Here is a 19,861-nt window from a genome sequence, read left to right on the forward strand (position 1 = left end):
ATTTGTAACTTCAGTGTATTTGGCTTTCAAACTTTGGATGTTGCTGTCTTGAATTATTTATTTATATTGAACTCGTTTTACTTTTTTCCTAAGTTTTTTTTTCATTTCTTCCCTATTTATGAAAGAAAATCGATAGGCAGTCGTCAAGGAAGTTCCCGAAGTCTTATTATTTGCTTGAGAGTCAATTTTCCGTGATGCTAGAAATTTAAAATTTTGTATTTTCCTTTTTACAATTGAACAATCATCATTGCTAGCTACTCAGTATATGGGTCTTGTATTCATGCTACTTCCACAAACAAACGCAAAATTAGCACAAACCCAGTGATTTGCGACGATGTTGCACAACTTGAAAAATAGTTTAACAAAGCTTTATAATAAAAAAAAAAACACCGGTGTCGACGGACCCTTGTTAATTTCTTAGTGGCGTAGTAAAACATTAAACATAATTTTCTTTTTAGAAATATTGACAAAAATGTAAATTGATAATGTAAGGTGTTTACTCAAACTCAATTAGCACAGTTATATGACGCAGGTGCATAACTGTAAAGTTCTGAATCACACGGGGCACAAATTAAATGTACACCGCTGATATACAGCCATGGGGAGGGAGTTTTTCTGCCCCGTTACTATCGTGTTTGTGTTTTCTCTGATTGTTTGTGTAGTTAACGGAACAAAAACATCTTGTCCATGTGCCACAGAACAACAATGTGAGGTGATTAAGGATGACAAGCGCAAAGAGGTACATGTATTAGGGAAATTGTTCAAATGTACATGAGATCAGTTAGATCGATCACATGATATGATTGGTGTTTCGATAAGTTGTAATATGTGTAATACGTGTGAATGCTTAGTTTATATGTATCTTTCAAAGATATATTGGATAAGTTAAAGTAAAGAGTTTTTTTAATTGAAAATGTGACGGCAGACCAAACAGAAAATTGAAATGACCTACTTTCGTTTTACATTTATTCATTGCCAGAGTGATTTCGACCCCTTGAATATTAATTCGGCAACGCCGCAACCATATTATAGTATAAAATATGATTACATGGAAGCAGATTATTTGGAAGCTAAATAAACTAAATTATTGTGCCAAAAGCATTTGCTTGAATGTGCTGATTTTTTTTATGTGTAATAATTTATTACACATAAAAAAATCAGCACATTCAAGCATTATTACCAATAAACTACATGTACAATTTGTACACTTGGACTATTTTAGATCTTCATATTTTCGTTGGATAGTAATATAGACAAATGGAGCCGTTATGATTGGTCGAAGGTGACCACTGTCGTCATGGTGGGCTATATAAACCTGGAACTGATGTGTTTCGCACATAAGCATGGAGCAAGGGCGGTTTTAATTGGTAATCTTCTATTTTTTGCAATGTAGAGAAAATATAACCCCTCCTCTAATCAAGTTCTATATTAAGCACATACAATTAGTACTATTACCTTGAAATTGAGGATTATATGGGAAATTTTATTCTGAATCGTGCCCAGCCTAAGTAATCTTTTCTTAGCCATACACATTGTTAATTAATTACGTTTTTAGTATATTTTTGAAACAAGTATAAATCCTGCACGACTGCAATGATATTATTATAAATTTTAAAGCCAACTTCCCAAAGGCAAATCTGACCAATGCGACAGATAGGAGTAAATGGGTCAAGAAAAATCTCCAGACTGTCCAGAAAAACTACCTCGATGGGATCAATTTTGATTTTGAGGACTTTATTGAGGAGAACAGGACAGACCAGCGTGACGGTTACACTTTACTGGTTAACGAAACATTCCAGACATTCAAACAAGCCAACAAAAATTATCAGGTAAAGAATAAAAAGGAATCAAAAAGGCTTCACCAATAAGAAAGCATTGGTTCAGTCGAAAGTTCTCGAAGGAATGTAGAACAATCAAACAAGCAGTCAATCAGGAATATGACATATCCGAAATGCCTAATTAAAAGCCTTGTGAGAATATGCAAGTGATCATATAAAGATATTTGATTAGAATTTGGAAAAAATTTATGCACATAAGCTAAGTTAGATCAAACAAATTCAAAGCTGAACAACAAATTAAAGAAGACAGCACATTGTGTTTTTTTACTGCTAATGATTCAGCGTCGGTGTATTTAGGTGACTGTGGATGTTGCATGGAGCCCAGTAGGAGTGGACAGTAGATTTTACGACTACCTGAAGCTGAGTTACGTCAGTGACTTCCTGTTCATCATGTCCTATGACGAACAAAGCCAGATTTACGGAGAATGCGTGGCGGGCGCCAATTCCGGGTTTTACAAAACTTTATCTGGTAGTTTTCGCTTGATTCTTAATTCTGATTTCTTAATTTGTCATTATATACTAGTCTATATTGTAAAAAATAATCTACGCCTAAAGCGAATTGGAATTATCGTCTATATTTTCAATTTTTTTCCTAAGGTTTTTATAAGTACTATGAGATGGGGGCTGATTTAAACAAGTTGGTGTTGGGAGTTCCGTGGTATGGTTACATTTACCAGTGTGTGAGCATTACAAAGGTACCGCATTTACTTTAATAATATGGTGATGTTTTAATGCGAGTGTTCGATTGGTGCTTTTATATCACACTCCAATGAAACTGTTGAATGCTTGTAATGGGTTTGTAATAGGCATTTGATTAATAAACTTTGGTTTTCTTTAGTAATTGGTAACTTATTTACTTATTCACTTACTTATATGAGCGAACACCTGTTCACGCAGAGGTACATTTAGATTATTCGCCAAACTTAAATGTATGCCAAGCGCCTGAATTGCGGCAACTGTTAAGGACATGTACAGCTTATTTTCAATTTTTGTATTGTTTTAGGATAACAAATGTGCTATAAAACATGTCCCATTCAGGGGCGTCAACTGCAGTGATGCGGCGGGCCATGAAGTTAACTACAGTCACATTATGACGTCATTACTTCCTAAATCTTCAACGGGGAGGATTTGGGATAAGGAAACTCTATCACCTCGCTTTAATTTTGTTAATAATGTAAGTATATAACATGTTAAATTTCGCTTCTGATAAAAACATTTCCCCAAATTCCACAACTTGTGAATATATGATACGATTAGTTTTAAAATTTAATAATAATATACATGTATGTATATTTGCGTATCATTTATGAAATTTCTTTTGTTTGAAGACTATCACATACCAAATATGGTACGATGACCCAGAAAGCCTTGCTTTGAAGTACAACATTAGCACGTACCACGGTTTACGCGGGGTGGGGATGTGGAATGCTGACGCCGTGGATTTCGCCATTGACCCACGGGGCGCCAAAGAAATGTGGGACGCCCTCCCAGTCTACCCACGGAATTCATCTTGAAAAGTTTCATGAATTGCAAAAACATCTTAGAGTACGGAACCAAACTTGTCCTTTTTACGTGCATTTATGAATATATGTATATTGCATTTTTGCTGATTAATGCAGCAAACGAATATTTGACATTCACAGTATACATTATATAATGTAGCAAAATACATATACATAGCTGTCATTGCAGTGCATTTTTGATGCATTTACAAGAGTATATATTTTTCAAAAAAGAAAGAAAAAGGAAAATATTGCTGCAGTAGTGGAAACATCATTTTTATTAGCGCTGTTACAATCCCCGTTAGTGTCTGAATGGACAGTTATACTGAACGTCTGCATTTTCGTTTCATCCTCAGGAATTGTGAATGGTTGCATGAGTCTGATGAGTGAGAATTTCTGTGCATGGATGATCTGTTATTCCGATATTCCTAATGATGTCTAGCGTTCACTAATTAATTAGTATATTTGATGGGAAGAAATTTCTGCTAAATTTTACCGTAAATTTCAAGTTTTATTTGACCAATACATGATTCATGTTGGTTTAAACTTGCAGAAATAGTTCAATTTTTGTACACCAAAAAAGCATTTTACTGTTTAATTTATATTTTCTTTGAATCTTCCTTCAATTGTCCATTAATTAAAAGTGAGTAAAAATACAGATACGTTAAAGCTGTCGTCGTTGTCGATCAACACGTTCAAAAGAAGGAACAGCCAAATCTACCATATATGTAAACTTACCGTGTATGGTGCAACTACTCTTGGGAAGCCCGGAGCAAGTCTCTGGACTTCATGCTCTCAATGTAGCATCATGAAATAATCCACCAATTGTCAATGTCAAATGTATAACGCTAGACACAAATGAGCGATGTAAACATTCCATGTGAATTCAAAGCTGACGTTGTTCGACATTTTTTACACGTGTATTTATTGAGCTAAAATTGCTTCAGAAAACGGTTTTTGAAAGTGTATGACTTGATTCAGTTCAGTGGTTAGACCATGATTCGAATTATTGTAAGTGAAGTGGGCTTGAATACTAGTATTTAAACAACAAATGCAAAGTAATCGTTTCTGGTTCAACAGTGCTCAATTTTTAAAATAATTAACAGTTTTCTATTCCTTTCCATGTTTAAATGTGGTCTTTGGCACGTTAGCTAGGATGAGTTAAATTGGACTTTTATAATTTGCACTGCACGTGTAACTGGAAAAGCTTTGACCATTATGTAATTGTCTCCAAATTGCGTGGAAAACTTTCGTCAGTACCGCAGGCACCTGACGCTATATATATTTTTCTTATACACTGTAATAAAGAATAATACATGTATATACCAGACACGTTGCATCGGGGGGGGGGGGGGGGCTGGGCCCCCCCCCCTTTTTCTCACACCAAAAAATTTTCTTAAATTTACATAGTAAAAATTGAATTATCATGGAGTTGCCCCCCCCCCCCTTTTTTGGGAGTATGTAAAAATTGGAATAGAAATGAGAGAAATCGAAGTAATAAGTTATAGATCCACGGTGAACTGGTGAACTTCTGTATTTCTTATTCAATATTTACTTTCATAATTTTACATTTATAATAGTATATCGACTAAGCATATATTTCCCTTTTTATTTTTTACGAAAAATGATTCATACGTGCATGACCAGCCATACATCTACGCATTTCATAGAACGACTTAGCAGTCGGTCCAAGAATATACACATTTTTCTAATTTTCAGAAAGCATTAAATTGTTAAGCTTTGACACTGAGCTATTTTTTATTGGGTTTTTTTTTTATCTTCCTTGATGTGTTATTTATGTCTCTGCTTCTTTTGCTGCATGATTACTTGCTAGTAAAGCTGCATCCAGAGCATTGTTAACTCCACGAGTTTGGCGGACTGATCTCAGCCTTCCAAGAAAACTGTAGTTATTTGGGCAATTGGCAACTCTCACATATACGAAATATAGACTGTTCCTTCTGTGTAACATAATAAGATTTCATTATCACTCACTTTTAATGGAATAATAAATGATTTAAATGTAGATGTAAATCTAACCAGTAAAAAACTTTTTTTGTTTGGTGCTTCATGAAGGTAGTTAGCATCGCAGACAGCTAACGCTCTCGAGCACCCTTGTAAAGGATCGTTGTCATTTTCCGGGTATTTTAGCAGGAGTTGGTTCTTGCGTTTACTTCACCGGAAGTTTACATTCTGACGCAGGCGTAGGAATAACGCGCGAAAGAGGAAAGTGAAAATGACGACAGAAACGCCAGACAACAATGTTATATCAGTAAGTGCGATATTCCTCATGTATAAGGAATGTGCAAGTAATCTAAGAATCTTTTCTAAATAGACTGATGTAAAAACAGAGTGATTGTCGAATCAATGGAGAATTTTTCAGATCAGCCACAGGTAAACTCGAAGCGCGCGCCAATGGATTGGATGTTACATATGCATATGTAAACAATGATCATTGTTTGTCGCGCAATCTGACAAAAGCATGTAATTTGTGACATTGCTCATGTATCGATTTTGGTGTTTCCAAAGGTTTAAGACATGTCAGGCTTTAGACCACTGCAAGTTTAACTCGTAAATTTTAATCCTACAAAGAAACAAAGCAGTATGTTCATTAGAAAGAATAATCTTACCTTGACCAGGCTACGCTCAGGTCACAGTAAGAATTCGTCCCATATACTTGCAATGTAGCAGCTGTGAAGCAGATCAGCTTCGCGTCGATTTTAAGTCTGTTAAAAATAATCTGTATAGCAAAAACACATTTTTATAAATTACAAACCTTTTTGAACATGAATATGTAGTTTAGTCCACAAAATATCCATTTAATGAGTCATACCAAGGTATTTTTTTAAAATACGCGTTTGAATTTGTCTGCCATTTTGCTGGAAATCGCACTCGGAATGTCTCGGATTTTATCATGAACATGGCGCCATAAACAGTGAATTTTCGTACATGATGTTAAAAGTGGCAGCGATTTCGTTGCAAAAACAGTTAATGTGGTAATATGGGATTGTAAAAGAGCAATATTGTATGTATTTGAGACCAATCATATGAAAATTTATACGAGATACAGCGCGATATAATTTTTTTATTTGCTACGAAGCGAGTATATGGGACGAATTCTATCATTAAACCGGGTCCGTAGGACATCTGTCATTTTTATGATAGAACGTTCTATCTATAAGTTCACAACTGATAGGTGGTGTTCTGTAGCTCCCGGTCTGAAAAATTCGGATAGACTACATGCGAGCTACAATTCCATACTGTGATACGTGTTAAAAATTTGAAATATACGACACACGAAAACTTGCACTAATTAGGGACTGATTTAAATATTTCCACACAAATCTGTGGAAATAATTATGATCCATGTATATTTCAAGGGTTTAAATTGTATACAAGAAAGTTGGTTACACGTGGGTCATTTGCTTTCAAGGAAAATATCTCATTTATCATTATTTAGAATTGAATTACTAGAAGCTAGGGCAAACTGTGTGATTGTAGTACATGCAGGGGTACATTGCTTGCCCCACTTTTAATGCTATTTGTCTAGCCCTGTACATTTGACACTTAGATAAAAAGTTACCATACAAAAGTCAGGACAACTAAGACAATGGTGCTCCTTGGTATATTCAATACTGGCTTAAAGTTTTCAACAATTGGTCTGAACATTATCTTGAAGTTATGAAAACCATTTTCAATAATTGGTCTGAAGAATATCTTGAAGTACATGTAATATGATAACCATTTTCAATAATTGGTCTGAAGAATATCTTGAAGTTATGATAACCATTTTCAATAATTGGTCTGAACATTATCTTGAAGTTATGATAACCATTTTCAATAATTGGTCTGAAGAATATCTTGAAGATATGATAACCATTGATTGATTTATCAGGATGAAGTGAGAAACAGTTTGAAAGATGATGCACAGAACAGTGAGAAGGTGGATTCTGGGATGGATGACGACAGTCAGCAGTCCAATGACCACAACGTTCACTGTAAGTCAACAAGTGGTGGACTTTTTGTACTGTCAGATATAACTGATAACTTTAACAATATTCTCATTTTAGAAGGAAAAAAAACCGTTATTTTTTCTTCTTTGAAAATTGAATTGCTGTTGTTGATAATAAACATTATTTGAAATAAATCAGGTAAATGTGTATCTTAGGTATTGACTCTATTCTAGCTGGTTATGGTGAGTGTTTTATTACTGGAATTGCTTTTGATTTTGTAGTAAGTGATGAGGAAGAAAATGATGTTGTGATAAGGAGAAAATCAAACCAAGTAAGTGTGTTTAACAATGACAAAATGTGTGTAAGTAAAAGTGGCTAAAAACTTTTGTCATTGTTAAATAAACATAATTTCTTATAAATTCTATTTTGAAACAGAGTAAAAGAATATTGGATGATGATGAGGAGGAAGAGGAGGAGAAAGAAGTTACAATGGTGGAAGGGGAGACAGCTCCACTTGATGGTGCGTTTTATGTCGACAAATTTAGCAACTATATACTTCATCTAGTCCACTCTTCTTTTTGAATTATTTTTTCAAATTCATATTTCATTATTAGATAAAGAAGAGGATTCTGGGACAAAATCTTCATTGGTGAGTATATGATAAGTTTTTTAATTTTCAGAAGTATGAAATGTTGAAAACTTGGATTGAGGTTAAAGACTATTTTTTACTACACAGTTCATTTAGTTTTCTGGAAGGCTCTATTAACAAACTTATTTACCTCATTATTATTTTACTTATGTGCAATATTCATGGTGGTTTTTTTTTTTTCAGTCAACTGGTGAAGCTCTGAGCAAAGCATTTGACAGTGGATCTGAAAATGGTATGATAATGTTCTTTTATAAGCAATATACCGGTATTTTATTCATCAAAGATCAGGAGACAAAAGAGTCAGAGACCAATGTCGGTGAAAAGCCACAGCCATTGATACAGGTTTAAGTTCAAACTTGAGGTCCAGCTGCCTCAAAAACACTTCTTGTGTAAATGATTAAATTGCAGTATGTTGTGAAGGTGATGTAAACTTGTTGACTTTGTATGCTATAGATTCCGATAGTGATACAGAGGAAGAATCTTTGAGTGCAGTTCTGAACAAGAAGAAAAAGCGGGTATGTGGACCATACAAACAAATGATTCATGTTGTTGCTTTTAAAATGCGCTTACAACTATGTTTTGAAATATTGTTGCTTTTTGAATCGTAATGAAGGGGGTTTGGAATTAAATATTTTATTTTCTGTATTTAAGTTCTCAATTATTTTTTTTGTTTCATTGAAAGATGCACAGGTAAAGATTTTATTATATATAACTTTCAGATTGCAAATGTGTTTGATGATGACAGTAATGATTCCATTAAAGGTAATTTGTGGTTTAATTTAAATTTTTAGATAACAATATAAAAGCGAAATTTGAAAAGTAAAGAAAAAAAGATAAACAGAGAATGGCCTGTAGTTTTAAAAAATGATCTCATGAAGTTTTGTATGCACCTCTTAATAATCATGTTTTATTTTCTTTCAGATAAAGAACAAATTGACAACAAAAATCCATCTTTGGCAGAAGATCAGGTACATCAACATTTAAAAGATTGAATTTAGATTGTTTGATATCAATTTTCAAGTAAAGTAATTGGTACATATGATAATACAGTTATTTTGACATATTCTGTTTTATATAGGGTCCTCGTTTGTTTGGAAACAGTGATTTGTTTGATGCAGAAATGGATGAAAACTCGCAAGGTTTTAACTTTTCTCTAGTCATGTGAAGTATTGTAAGCTTGTTAGGAAGTAATGGTAGCTTATGATACAAACTCATAAAGAAATTCAGTTTAATGAGACTTGATTAATTTGAAGGAGCAGACAAAGCTAGAAGTGATGATGAAGATGCAGCAAAAAGTAACAAGGGTGACAACTCCGACAGTGATAGTGGGGGCAGCTCAAACAGTAGTAGAGAAAACAGTGACGATGAGGGGTTTGATGAAAACTCAGTGGATCCCAAACTGCTTGCCAAATTGAAGAAGGTAATGGGTTAATTATACACTGTAGTGTGTAATTACTGAAAGACTTTAGGTTTTTTCTTAAAAGTGTGTAATGTTCATTTATATGTTTGATAGGGTGCATCTAAAACAGCCACCAGAAGCTCCAAACAGAAATCCAGGAAGGATGAACTGATGAGTATTCACAGTGAGACCCAGAGAATTGTCAGAGGTAACACTGAGCACACAATTGAAGTAGATGCATTGTACATGTATATCAAGTTCTGTTGCACGTAAAATGTGATATGATATGCTATTCTGCAACAGAATGTGTGCTTTTATTCTGCAGGGTTTTTTAATTAAAAATATTGTATATAACCTCTTATAGTGAAAGCCTAACAGATGCACAGCGAAATTATGTCAGATCAACAGTAATGTGCAAGACTTATGTTTATGTCATGCACAAATACCATAAAATTTATTACCTAGATCTGAGAACTTAGCTTACACACAAAGAATATATATATTTTAATCCTTGCCATTAATAATTTGATATGCTTGAAACAATAAAAGATTGTGAATGAACATGCATATTCTTGTAATATTTATCGTATTTGTTCTGTAGAAAGTCGAGTGAACTTGCCATACCATCAGCCTGAACCTAAGCCTCTCTCTGATTTCTTGGCCAGAGCTTCTAGAAAGCAGGAACTGTACAGAAGTTTACACAAAACCAGAGACTTGCAGTATGTAGCACAGTTATAATTGATGTGCTCATTAAAACTGAATTCACATTAATTTAAAATAATTTTTTTATAACAAAAAATTTTTTAAATGATTTTTTCAGGAAAGCAAAAATCATGCAAGAGACATTTGAAAAAGAGAAATTTAAAAAGAAAAGTGAGTGTGACAGTGTTTTGAAAAAAGAGTCACAATTGCAAAAAAGTTTGGAAAACAAAGTGCATGAGGAAAAATCAGTGACTGACAATGTACATGAAGAAACTAAAACAGGAGATGGAGATTCAAACAAGTCTTCAGAAAATCAGGAAAAACCTGCTCAAAATGACCACCAGTTGGAGATGGATGAACTGCCAGATTTAGAAGAGAAAGATACTGAAATAAAAAACCGATTAGGTCAAAGTGAAGAGTCGTCTGAACCCATGGAGGGGCAGTCATCTGAACCAATGGAGGAGCAGTCAAATTCAGCCAGTAAAGAGAGTGAGGACACCTGTCAGGACAGTGCAATACTTACAGATAGTGCTAACTCAAACACTCAGTGTACAGACTCTACAGACAGTGCTCACCCACAGACAGAACAGACTGATTTAAGTGAGTCACAGTCTGTGTCACAACACACCAAAGCCAAGGACCACAAGCTGCCATTCCTGTTGGAGCCAGACTTGCCCCAACTGTCGGCGGTTCCCAAACTGAGCGGGGGCCCCGACGAGGTGATAAGTCTGGATGAGGAGGAGGAGACGGGGATTCCCCAGCACCCCGGGATCCAGAGGCTGATGGGAAGGTTTATGGACCACTGTCAAAAGAGAACCAAACATGTCAACAAGGATGTGGATATCAAGTGAGTTTTTACAAGTTTTTAGTTTTGTACCATTTAAAGTGCAATCTGTTGATCTGTTCAGAAATCTTTTTTAACTTGAATGCTGTCTACTTTCATCTATGTTTATACACTGCATGTTTATTCTGTATTGTTTAGTTCTGTATAAAAAATTTAATATTTCAGGATTGTTGAGAAAGACAAAGATGAACTTCACATGAAGACATTCACCTATCATCCAACTCAGGAAGATGAGAACTCTCTCCAGGCCCTGGATGCACCAGGTAATCCACTGTGTGCCCAGGTTTTGTATTGTGGTCATTTCTCTATGTTATCTGGTATTGTGTAACATTTGTCTTTAAAAAATACCTACTCATGTTTCTGTTATGTTTTTCTATGTTCCCATTATGTGTACAAAGCTGTTTGTCATAATATCACTGTCCCAAAATTTGAAATGAATTCAAATATTTGAAAACAGTTATTAAAAAAACAATTGAAAACAATTAAATTTTGATATGAAAAATAGATGTAAAGGTTTTGAAATAAATGCATTGAACTAGGTGCAAAACTAATGGCTCTAAAGGAAAAGCTGCAAGAGAAAATGAAAGTAAAGCGCGAGGAATCTAGAAAGCAGAGGCAGGACATATATGATCTGGACAACGAGGAACTCTACGAGAAGGAAGATGAAATTCTGGATGATGATGCTGAGATGTCTGAACACTCGGACACTGATGTGGAGGATGATGAATTTGATGAAGAGTTTGGAGAGGATGAAGAGATGGAAGAAGAAGAGGAAACCGAAGACATTGTAATGGCCTTCTTTATTAGTGGTGTAGAAAAAAATCATTAGATTATCTGAAATTGTTTAAATGGAACAAGACAGTGACCAACAGTTAATATTTATAAGATCAGTGTCAATATTATTCAAGCATTTAGTTACTAGTATTTTTTATTGGCTGAAAAAAAACCCTGTCAAATGATTGTAGAAAAATCCTTTTGCTGATGATGAAGCTGAGGAAGAGGATGATGGTGGTGAATATGAAGAGGATGATGGTGAAAATTTGAGACTTCATCTCTCAGATGATGAAGATGAGGATGCAAAAGAAAAAACAGAGGAGGAGGATGATAGAGGTATAAAATTGTGTCTGCTTTCAAAAGAAAAAAAATGAAGGATTTTTCTTCAATTGCTGAATGTTTTGTTGAACCACTTTTCCAGCCTCCCTTGTACAGTTAAAATCCTCTGCCAAAAAGAAGAAGCCTCGTGTTCTGCAGATCAGTGATGATGAAGAAAGCAGGGATGTCACAGACGTCACATCAGAAAAGCCAGCTGAAGAGGAACCAAGCACCTGTACAGCAGAAGTGACACAGGCCGACAAAACTCAAGACAGGGGTTTATTTAAGGAGCCTGACGATGACCTATTTGTGCCCTTCTCTAGGACTGGGACTCAAGCCCCACCTGCTCAGGTATCTGACTTTGTACACCTTGTTTATAATCCAGCAATAGGGTTTTGATGGACACTTCATATAAATTCTTCTTTGGAAGCAAAGTGTATAAGCAAAAAAAACATGCTGAATATAAACTGTGGATATTTTTTACATGGTATTGCTTAGCTGTTTCCATGTAACATCATTTGCATGGGGATAACTGATGTATAATGTAATAAACCATATGACTGTTGGATGGAGGAATTGGTATGTATAATTTCTTTTAGAATTTGTAGTGTACAGGTGTGGTATTGTTGTGTGTTTTAGGAGATCAAGAGAAGCAGCAGCCTGATCCCCCCGGTAGAGGACTCCCAGGACCTGTATGGCTCCACCCCGGCGATCCCCTCCTCCTGTCTGGACACCCAGAACTCACAGAGCCTCAGCTTCTACATCGAGGAGTCACAGTCAAGGATGTTCGACGCCGATGGGTAAGTTTATTAATTGGATGGAAATGTCGAGTTCTGGGATGTACACTTTAATCCAATTTGAAATATTTGGTTCATGTTTATTTCAATTATCATGCAAATGTTCTTTCTATTACAGATTTTTGCGCACAGGATCAACAGCCAAAAAGCCCAAGTCTAAGCCCTATATGGGATTTGATATGGATTCCTCACAAGATAATTATGATGAACTTCTTGGTTTATGCTCAGGGAGATTTAAAGGTGTGTAATCTATGTACTTAGATTGAAAATGCATGCGAATACAACTGCAATTTATAATAGGCCAGTGATTCACTTATTGAGCAATATACTTAACTTAGGAGTATTTTAGAAGCTAAATTGAATATATCAAAAATGGATAGCATACAGTATGTTGGGGTTTTTTTTTTCAGATGGAGAAAATGAGAATAAGAAAGGTACCTGTAAGCAGCAGCTATTTGGTACACAGTCAGCCACTCAAAACAACATGGAGGAGCTTATGGGGCTCTGCTCAGGAAAGTTTGCTACTGAGAGGTAAACATACAGAATGTGGTGTCTCCAAAGTTGTTTTTGTTTTATTTTATCTATGTACAATACTGAATCATTGCAGCAATGAATATTAAATGGTCATATAGATTGGGGTGTTTTTTTGGCCAAGCTAAAAGTCAGTCCAAACAAAAATGATATGCATTTTTTTTCAATTCTGAGCTATGATTATTTATAAGATTGTTTGCTGACTTCAGTCAAGTACAAACAGAGAGTTCTCAGCGGTCCAGTTTGAAGAGGAAGTCTCCATTGGATGAGGAGGAAGAAGAAGACAGCAATGATTCCTTCAAACTTGTCAGTGACAACGAAGAGGATGTCAGAACCAAAGAAAAGGTAGTGGTGATGTTTGTTTGGAGCTAGATAGTTACAATATATCAAGAACTGAAAATGATAAATGCATTATACTGTACCTTACTAATGGCTTCTTTGATTTGAGCTTTTCCTACTCATTTGTGGAGTTTACGCTTTAGGTAGTAAGTGGCATTTCAACCTCGTTTTGTACAGGTTGAATTCTTACCTATTTCCCATCTTTTATTTTCCAAGACCTAATTCTTCTGGAGAGTGTCAATATTTCTCCCTCCACATGTTGTCTGTCTTTAGGCGTTTTCAGATCATCAGCCTCTGTAAAACAGCTGTATTTTATTATTTGTGTGTCTTCTGCTGCAGGGTGTTTTCAGTGATGAAGAAAACGAGGAAGATGATGAGGATGATGAGAGGTCAAAGGGCAGTGAGAAATTTCAAGAGAAGTTTACAGGATTCACTGTGTCCAGTAAACATGGGTAAATACGAGAACTGCGTTTGTAAAGGTATTTTACTTGAATATTGTATTAATTTCTCTCCCTCCCTCCTCTAATTTCTCTCTCTCATTTTCTTTTCACAGAAAAATTAGGAAAGAGTTTGTGGAGGCTGAGGCTGAATTATCAGGTAAGATAAAGAAGTACTGGTCTTAACTCTAACTATGTAGATCAGAAGAACTGGCATGTCTTGAGATGGACTCTGACTTTCATATTTGAAAATTGAAACTGTATTTAACTTAATTGATATTTAAACAATAAAATGCTTTCTTTGGTGATTTATGAGGGATATGAAAGTGACGACATTGCAGGAAAAATATGTAACCTGCTAATGCGGGTATATAAATTTTTCTGCAGTGAACGTTATCTTCATAACCTGCATGAATCATGAAAGAAAGCATTTTATTGTTTACATTTGCATCTTTCTAAGATAAGATTTCGTGCAGTACGTGACTTTTTAAAGGTCGCTGTAGGTTTCGATTAATTGTTAAGTGGGGCATGTAGATTTCAGTCCTGTCAGTTTCAGTTGCTGTAGGTTTTGACCAATTGATAAATGGGGGAAGTAGATATCAGTCCTGTCAGTTTCTATAGAGCTATGATTTAACAATAGGTTTCCATAAGAAATGGAGGGAATCATACTCAATAGATGATTTTATGTATATATATCAACTCAATCACATGGTTTTGCTTTGATGATCAGAAACCAAAACCTATTTTCCTGTTTTAAATTTAAGCTGTTACATAAAAATTGTTATAAAAGCAGAATATTATGTGGTGTAAAAAGCCTCTTGTGCTGTAGATATGAATAAGTTATCATGCATGTTCAACCTGTGCAGGGAGTGAGTACGACAGTGACGAGAATCTGGACTTAGCGGAGGAAGAAGACATTTTGGAGATGGAGGAGGGAGACAAAGACCAAGTGGGGACAGAGGAGGAGCTCCGAGACCAAGTTGGGAGGGCCCACTTGTAAGTCCTGCTTGCTGACCTTTTGACTGCAAATATTAGATTATTTTGAATTCTAATACTGACACGGACAAGCTCTTTTTTTAAATATTTTAGAACTGAAAAAAATTAATCTTTTAGAAATTTGAAATTCATTCATAATTGTTTTTACTATTATTTATACTATCTTTGGATTTCATTTAACAAATTTTAATACATATAGTATGAACAATCTTAAATACCATTATTTAATACACACAGTAATGAATATTTGAATTACAAGTAAATGAAATTGTGTATTTACGTAGTTACATATGTACATGTATATGGTTCGTAAAGTCATTGTTCAAATGTAAACTTTGATTTATAGGAAGCAAGTAATAGATGAAGACAAGAGAGAACTGATCAGATTTCAAGAGATGTACTTACCTGATGGTGACCTTCACAGTGAAGGTCAAGGTCGAATCCGCAGATTTAAATGGAGTAATATTGGTAAGTAAATTATTAATTTGCTCAGAAATTTTAAAGGTAAACTTTCAGTAGTTGGGAGTTTATTAAGCCAAGCTCTTCAGTCATTTTATTTTATGTAGCTAATCTTGAGGCACCTACTGTTTTTTATTGGGCGGTATTAACTAGAAATTATTAAACAAGTCAAAAGAGAGGGTGGAGGGGTATAGGGAGAGAATGGGGGGGGGGGGGGGGGTATAGAGAGATAAGAGAGAGATTCATCATTGAAGTGTTTTTCGAGATATTTTGAATTTCATAGTATAAAGCTGTCAGAACACTTATTGCTATGAGCCAGTGATCAATTTTATGGCTATCCTTATTTATGTACAGGGGTACTGACACTGCCAGACTCATTCTTTATATTAAAGGGGGGGGGGTCATATCACACATCTTCTTAACTCAAAGACCAAAACCTGTTGGATACTGAATGTTCATATTGGTAACATATCTTCCCAGCATAGAATATAGGTCAAGGCTTCATTATTGGCGTGATTAATTGTCTGTTATATGACACTCTCTTCCGCCGCTGTCACATTTGTGTACCGGTGCGCAGTGGCTGTCTTTAATGTAAGGAGTCTTTGATTATCTCTCCTTCACTGAAGCATTCATCCTTGTGGTATACTTACTGAAAGCTTTGAAAGCCTTTTATCTCCACAGACTGTCTGCCATTTGGCAAGGTCTTTCTAGTCCACTTAGAAATCAAAAACTGTTGTATTGTTGCTGTATGATAAAAAGTCACCAACATTATCATTTGCATATTTCGTTGCAAAAACAAGTGTTGACTAATTCTCCTCATGTCTAGAGTTTTAAGATTTGTTGATTATTAAATGCATAAAGTTGAGAGCATGCAAGTTATATAACAGAATCTCTACATAGTATGTTATACTAGTTCTTTGATTATATTCTGAAGATGACAGCACTCAGCAAGATATGTTTAACAATGATTCGGATGAAGGAGAAGTCATAGAGGAAGACCATGAAGCTAAATGGAGACAAGAAAGATTTGAAAGAGAAAAATTTCTTCAAGAACAAGAGGCAAGTTCCCCTTTGTCTCTGTTACTCGGTCACTCCCCAAACTTTATTGATCTCAACACCTTGTTTCTATATTTGAGAGCTTTGAAGACTCAACAGTTAAATAAGGAAAATAAAGGAGTCTAGTATGGATTTTTAATGAAAGTGCTTTGTGGTTTACACTTAGTTTACATTAATTTTGCAGGAGAAAGAGCGCAATGAAGACGAAAATAGCCAGTTTCTCAAATTTGGAAAAGTTTTCTTAAAAAGAAGTAGTACGTAGATTGTATTTATTTCTTCATGTATTTTTTGCTCATCATTACCAACTACAAATTGGTAAAAGATGAAAGATGAATATTTAATCCCATTTCAAAAAACATTTTATTTATAAATTGATAATGTTTCCGATTTTCATTTAGATTCAGAGGTTGGAAATGTCAAAAAGGCATCTTCAGAGAAAGTGGTTAACAAAGAAAATGCATCACAGATGACATCAAATGCTATTTTTAAACCACCAGTAAGTACATGAATAATGTTTTAAAAAGTGCATGCTGGAATGTATACCTCAACTAAGTGTGTTGTAGTTATAAATGATGGAAAGAGCTAAAACTACTGGTTATTTTAATGAAAATCTGGAACTCTAAACCAAAAACAACCTTTATGACCAGATGTTGCTATTTTGTGGTTAGGTTTCATTTTACATTTGTTATTGTAATCATTAGGGTTTACATACTTTGAAATACAGTTTAATTAACAATGATCGATCGAAGATGATAAGAAATTTGCCTTTGGGAAGGCATGCTTTTTAGTACATGTTGTTTAAAGATGGCAATGATGTGTTTAGTATTATAACAATGCATTTGCTATCTAATGATAATGTAACTCTCTAACCAATTTCCTCGTCCTACCTCAGAGAGCTTTCCTGATCCCATTAAAGTTAAATACAAGAGATGTGTTTAATGGTAGTTAAATAATGCCTAGAGAAATCAAGTCTGTGAAAAAAATTGTGTAAAATATATCAATATTTTGACTTGTTTGACTTTGCAACAGATCACTATTGTTTTTACCAAATAATGTATGCATGTTTATTTTCGCCCCTAGTAATTTTTGCCCCTCTTCACTTGCTAACAGTTTCACCCCGTCTTGAATTTCGTCCGGTCACAGTTTTGTCAAAAGAGAGATAATTTGAGGTATTTGAATTCGTCCAGTCTTAAATTTGCCCACTGACAATGGAGCGCAAATAAAATGGAAATGAAAATTTCCCTGTGTACAGTAATAAAAAAATTGTCATCCATGGAATAAACTTCTTTAGTTGTGTCTGTAAATGGATCATATTGGAAATGTTTAAACTGTTGGTGTGTATTTGATAAAATATGGATAAAAAGAGTTCATCTCATCATCAGAGTGTTGCATTTAAGAGAGTGTCGCATATCACTGTTAGTGTATGATAGAGTAGATATTAGTGTGTTTATTAGAGAGAAAATGTGATGAAAATTATGATGACTTTATTTGAGAGATAATGTGACAAAATTACTATGAGTGTGAGATTTGGAGAATGAATGTGATGCGATTCATTGTGAGAGTGAGGTAGAATATGTGATATAAATCATCATTTGTTGTGTTAGAGGGTAAATGTGATTGATTCTTGCTGTCAGATGCAGAAGAAGGGTTCCTTCCTGGGAAGAAACAAAGAATCACTGGCCAAGATTGCTGAACTTACCAAGACCTCCATTAATCCCACTGGAGTGAGGAATTCCAGGAACTTTGTGTTCCAAGTAATCTCCCCTGACAAAGACACAAATAAGCAGGTCAGTGTTGTTATTTCTGTAGGTGATTTTTTTTATTTAGATGTTTTGAACTTTATTGTAAAAGAATGATTCAGTGTGAATCTATGTATATGATCCTGTGTTAAAATAATAGCATTAGTAAACTTTCTATCAAGTTGCCATCTCTAAGAGAGGGAGGAGCAAATTTGTCAATTGCCATTCATTAATTGGTCATTGTGACTAAAGAGACAAAACATTGCAATATTTCTACCATAACTTAAATGATTTTCTAAAGGATATCTTTGAAATCGTTGAATTCATAGTTGAATTTAAAGATTATTTTTATTTTTCCAAAAAATGTAGAACTCTACGGCAGCTTCAGGTGAGGGGAAAGTAAGAAAAGCTCACAAGCCAAAGCCTCAGCAACCAGCGGCCAAAAAACCCAGGCTGGAGAAGTCTGCCTCCTTCCCCCAGAACAGCATCTTCAATCTTATGTAGGGGGGGTTACAGAGGCTGAGTCAAGCTGTTGACTCATTAAATGCAGTCATATAAACCCCCGCCAGGTTTTAATGTGATAAAACTTTGTTTAGCAATAGAGAGAGACTTAGCTGTTTTATTGTGATCAATGCAACCTTTCAGCAGATATTGACAGAATTAACAAGAGTTAAGGATACAGAGAAGGGAATGGGGTGGGGTTGTGTACAGAAATATATATATTTATGTCCCGTTCTCCACTGGCAAAATGATATTTTATTGCTACAGATTGTATATATGTATAAAATATCAATCAATATTAGGATTTGACATGGGGAAGATGATGTGATTAAAGTGCACATGTGAGTGCCCAAATGATTTTTGTATTTTATTTGATATTATTTGATAAGCCATGATGGGTGAGAGTTTTACTGTACATATTCCCATTTTGTATTTATTTGTATGTTGGTATGAGTGTTTTCATAAGTGATGAATCACTTGAATTAGATTTTGAAAATTTAGTTTTTTTGCATTTTTTACATTTTCACCATCCATATGAATCTTGCACTTGTACGATTTTAGATTTCACTTTTTTCAACAGTAAATGGACATTTACTTTCAGTTTCAGATGATCTCTCCTGTAAAATAAAAGTTTTCAATTTTTATTGTTTACTCGGCTGTAGAAGTGATGGTTAGTAGGTGTGACTGTATTAATGTTTACATGTTTTGTCGGTTTATGTATTTTTTTTAGGAGAATGCCAGTGAACTTTATTGTGCAAGAGATTTGTTCACTGGAACAATGACACTCAAAAATAAAAAAAAAAATCTAAACAATTTAGACTAATGTCATGTGTAAACTGAAACTTGCAGAATTGATTGTGAAAACATTTATATGCTGTAATAATGTTCAACATACCAAGTTTTCTTGATTTACAATGAACTGTCCTATAAGGTTACCTGAGTGACTCAAGTGACTTATTGCTTTCTGTTTTCGTCCAGGGTTCTGTATAAGCTACCATCCCAATCTTGACCAAATTTGATAAGAAGTACA

The 19,861-nt window shown here is 34.7% G+C and overlaps 2 protein-coding genes across 2 annotated transcripts; both read left to right on the forward strand.

Moving 5' to 3' along the window:
* Positions 1 to 586: 586 nt before the first annotated feature.
* LOC128177673 (di-N-acetylchitobiase-like) lies at positions 587 to 3,524 on the forward strand. Its single transcript, XM_052844495.1, has 7 exons — positions 587 to 739; positions 1,223 to 1,367; positions 1,618 to 1,829; positions 2,136 to 2,307; positions 2,436 to 2,533; positions 2,842 to 3,012; positions 3,167 to 3,524. The coding sequence occupies exons 1-7, from the start codon at positions 599 to 601 to the stop codon at positions 3,350 to 3,352; spliced, it is 1,125 nt and encodes a 374-aa protein (XP_052700455.1). The 5' UTR covers positions 587 to 598; the 3' UTR covers positions 3,353 to 3,524.
* Positions 3,525 to 5,501: 1,977 nt separating this feature from the next.
* LOC128177664 (claspin-like) lies at positions 5,502 to 19,771 on the forward strand. The gene is made up of 31 exons (XM_052844466.1): positions 5,502 to 5,609; positions 7,233 to 7,335; positions 7,572 to 7,621; positions 7,726 to 7,810; positions 7,905 to 7,939; positions 8,123 to 8,171; positions 8,393 to 8,454; positions 8,659 to 8,701; positions 8,861 to 8,907; positions 9,018 to 9,078; positions 9,193 to 9,359; positions 9,453 to 9,546; positions 9,940 to 10,057; positions 10,159 to 10,887; positions 11,050 to 11,147; positions 11,424 to 11,671; positions 11,850 to 11,994; positions 12,080 to 12,327; positions 12,616 to 12,776; positions 12,892 to 13,013; positions 13,184 to 13,304; positions 13,514 to 13,649; positions 13,983 to 14,095; positions 14,197 to 14,240; positions 14,947 to 15,076; positions 15,423 to 15,544; positions 16,470 to 16,594; positions 16,776 to 16,845; positions 16,990 to 17,087; positions 18,226 to 18,378; positions 18,700 to 19,771. The coding sequence occupies exons 1-31, from the start codon at positions 5,574 to 5,576 to the stop codon at positions 18,832 to 18,834; spliced, it is 3,948 nt and encodes a 1,315-aa protein (XP_052700426.1). The 5' UTR covers positions 5,502 to 5,573; the 3' UTR covers positions 18,835 to 19,771.
* The last annotated feature ends 90 nt before the right edge of the window (positions 19,772 to 19,861 follow it).

This window comes from Crassostrea angulata, chromosome 3, assembly GCF_025612915.1.
Source record: "Crassostrea angulata isolate pt1a10 chromosome 3, ASM2561291v2, whole genome shotgun sequence".
NCBI classification, from domain to species: domain Eukaryota; kingdom Metazoa; phylum Mollusca; class Bivalvia; order Ostreida; family Ostreidae; genus Magallana; species Magallana angulata.

Bases quoted from the DNA above. Each gene is read 5' to 3' on its own strand.
- LOC128177673 (XM_052844495.1), top strand. From the start codon at position 599: ATGGGGAGGGAGTTTTTCTGCCCCGTTACTATCGTGTTTGTGTTTTCT. The intron at 740-1,222 runs GTACATGTATTA...GGACTATTTTAG, and splicing joins AGGATGACAAGCGCAAAGAG to ATCTTCATATTTTCGTTGGA. The intron at 3,013-3,166 runs GTAAGTATATAA...TTTTGTTTGAAG, and splicing joins GCTTTAATTTTGTTAATAAT to ACTATCACATACCAAATATG.
- LOC128177664 (XM_052844466.1), top strand. From the start codon at position 5,574: ATGACGACAGAAACGCCAGACAACAATGTTATATCA. The intron at 14,241-14,946 runs GTAAGATAAAGA...CAACCTGTGCAG, and splicing joins GGCTGAGGCTGAATTATCAG to GGAGTGAGTACGACAGTGAC. The intron at 16,846-16,989 runs GTACGTAGATTG...ATTTTCATTTAG, and splicing joins AGTTTTCTTAAAAAGAAGTA to ATTCAGAGGTTGGAAATGTC.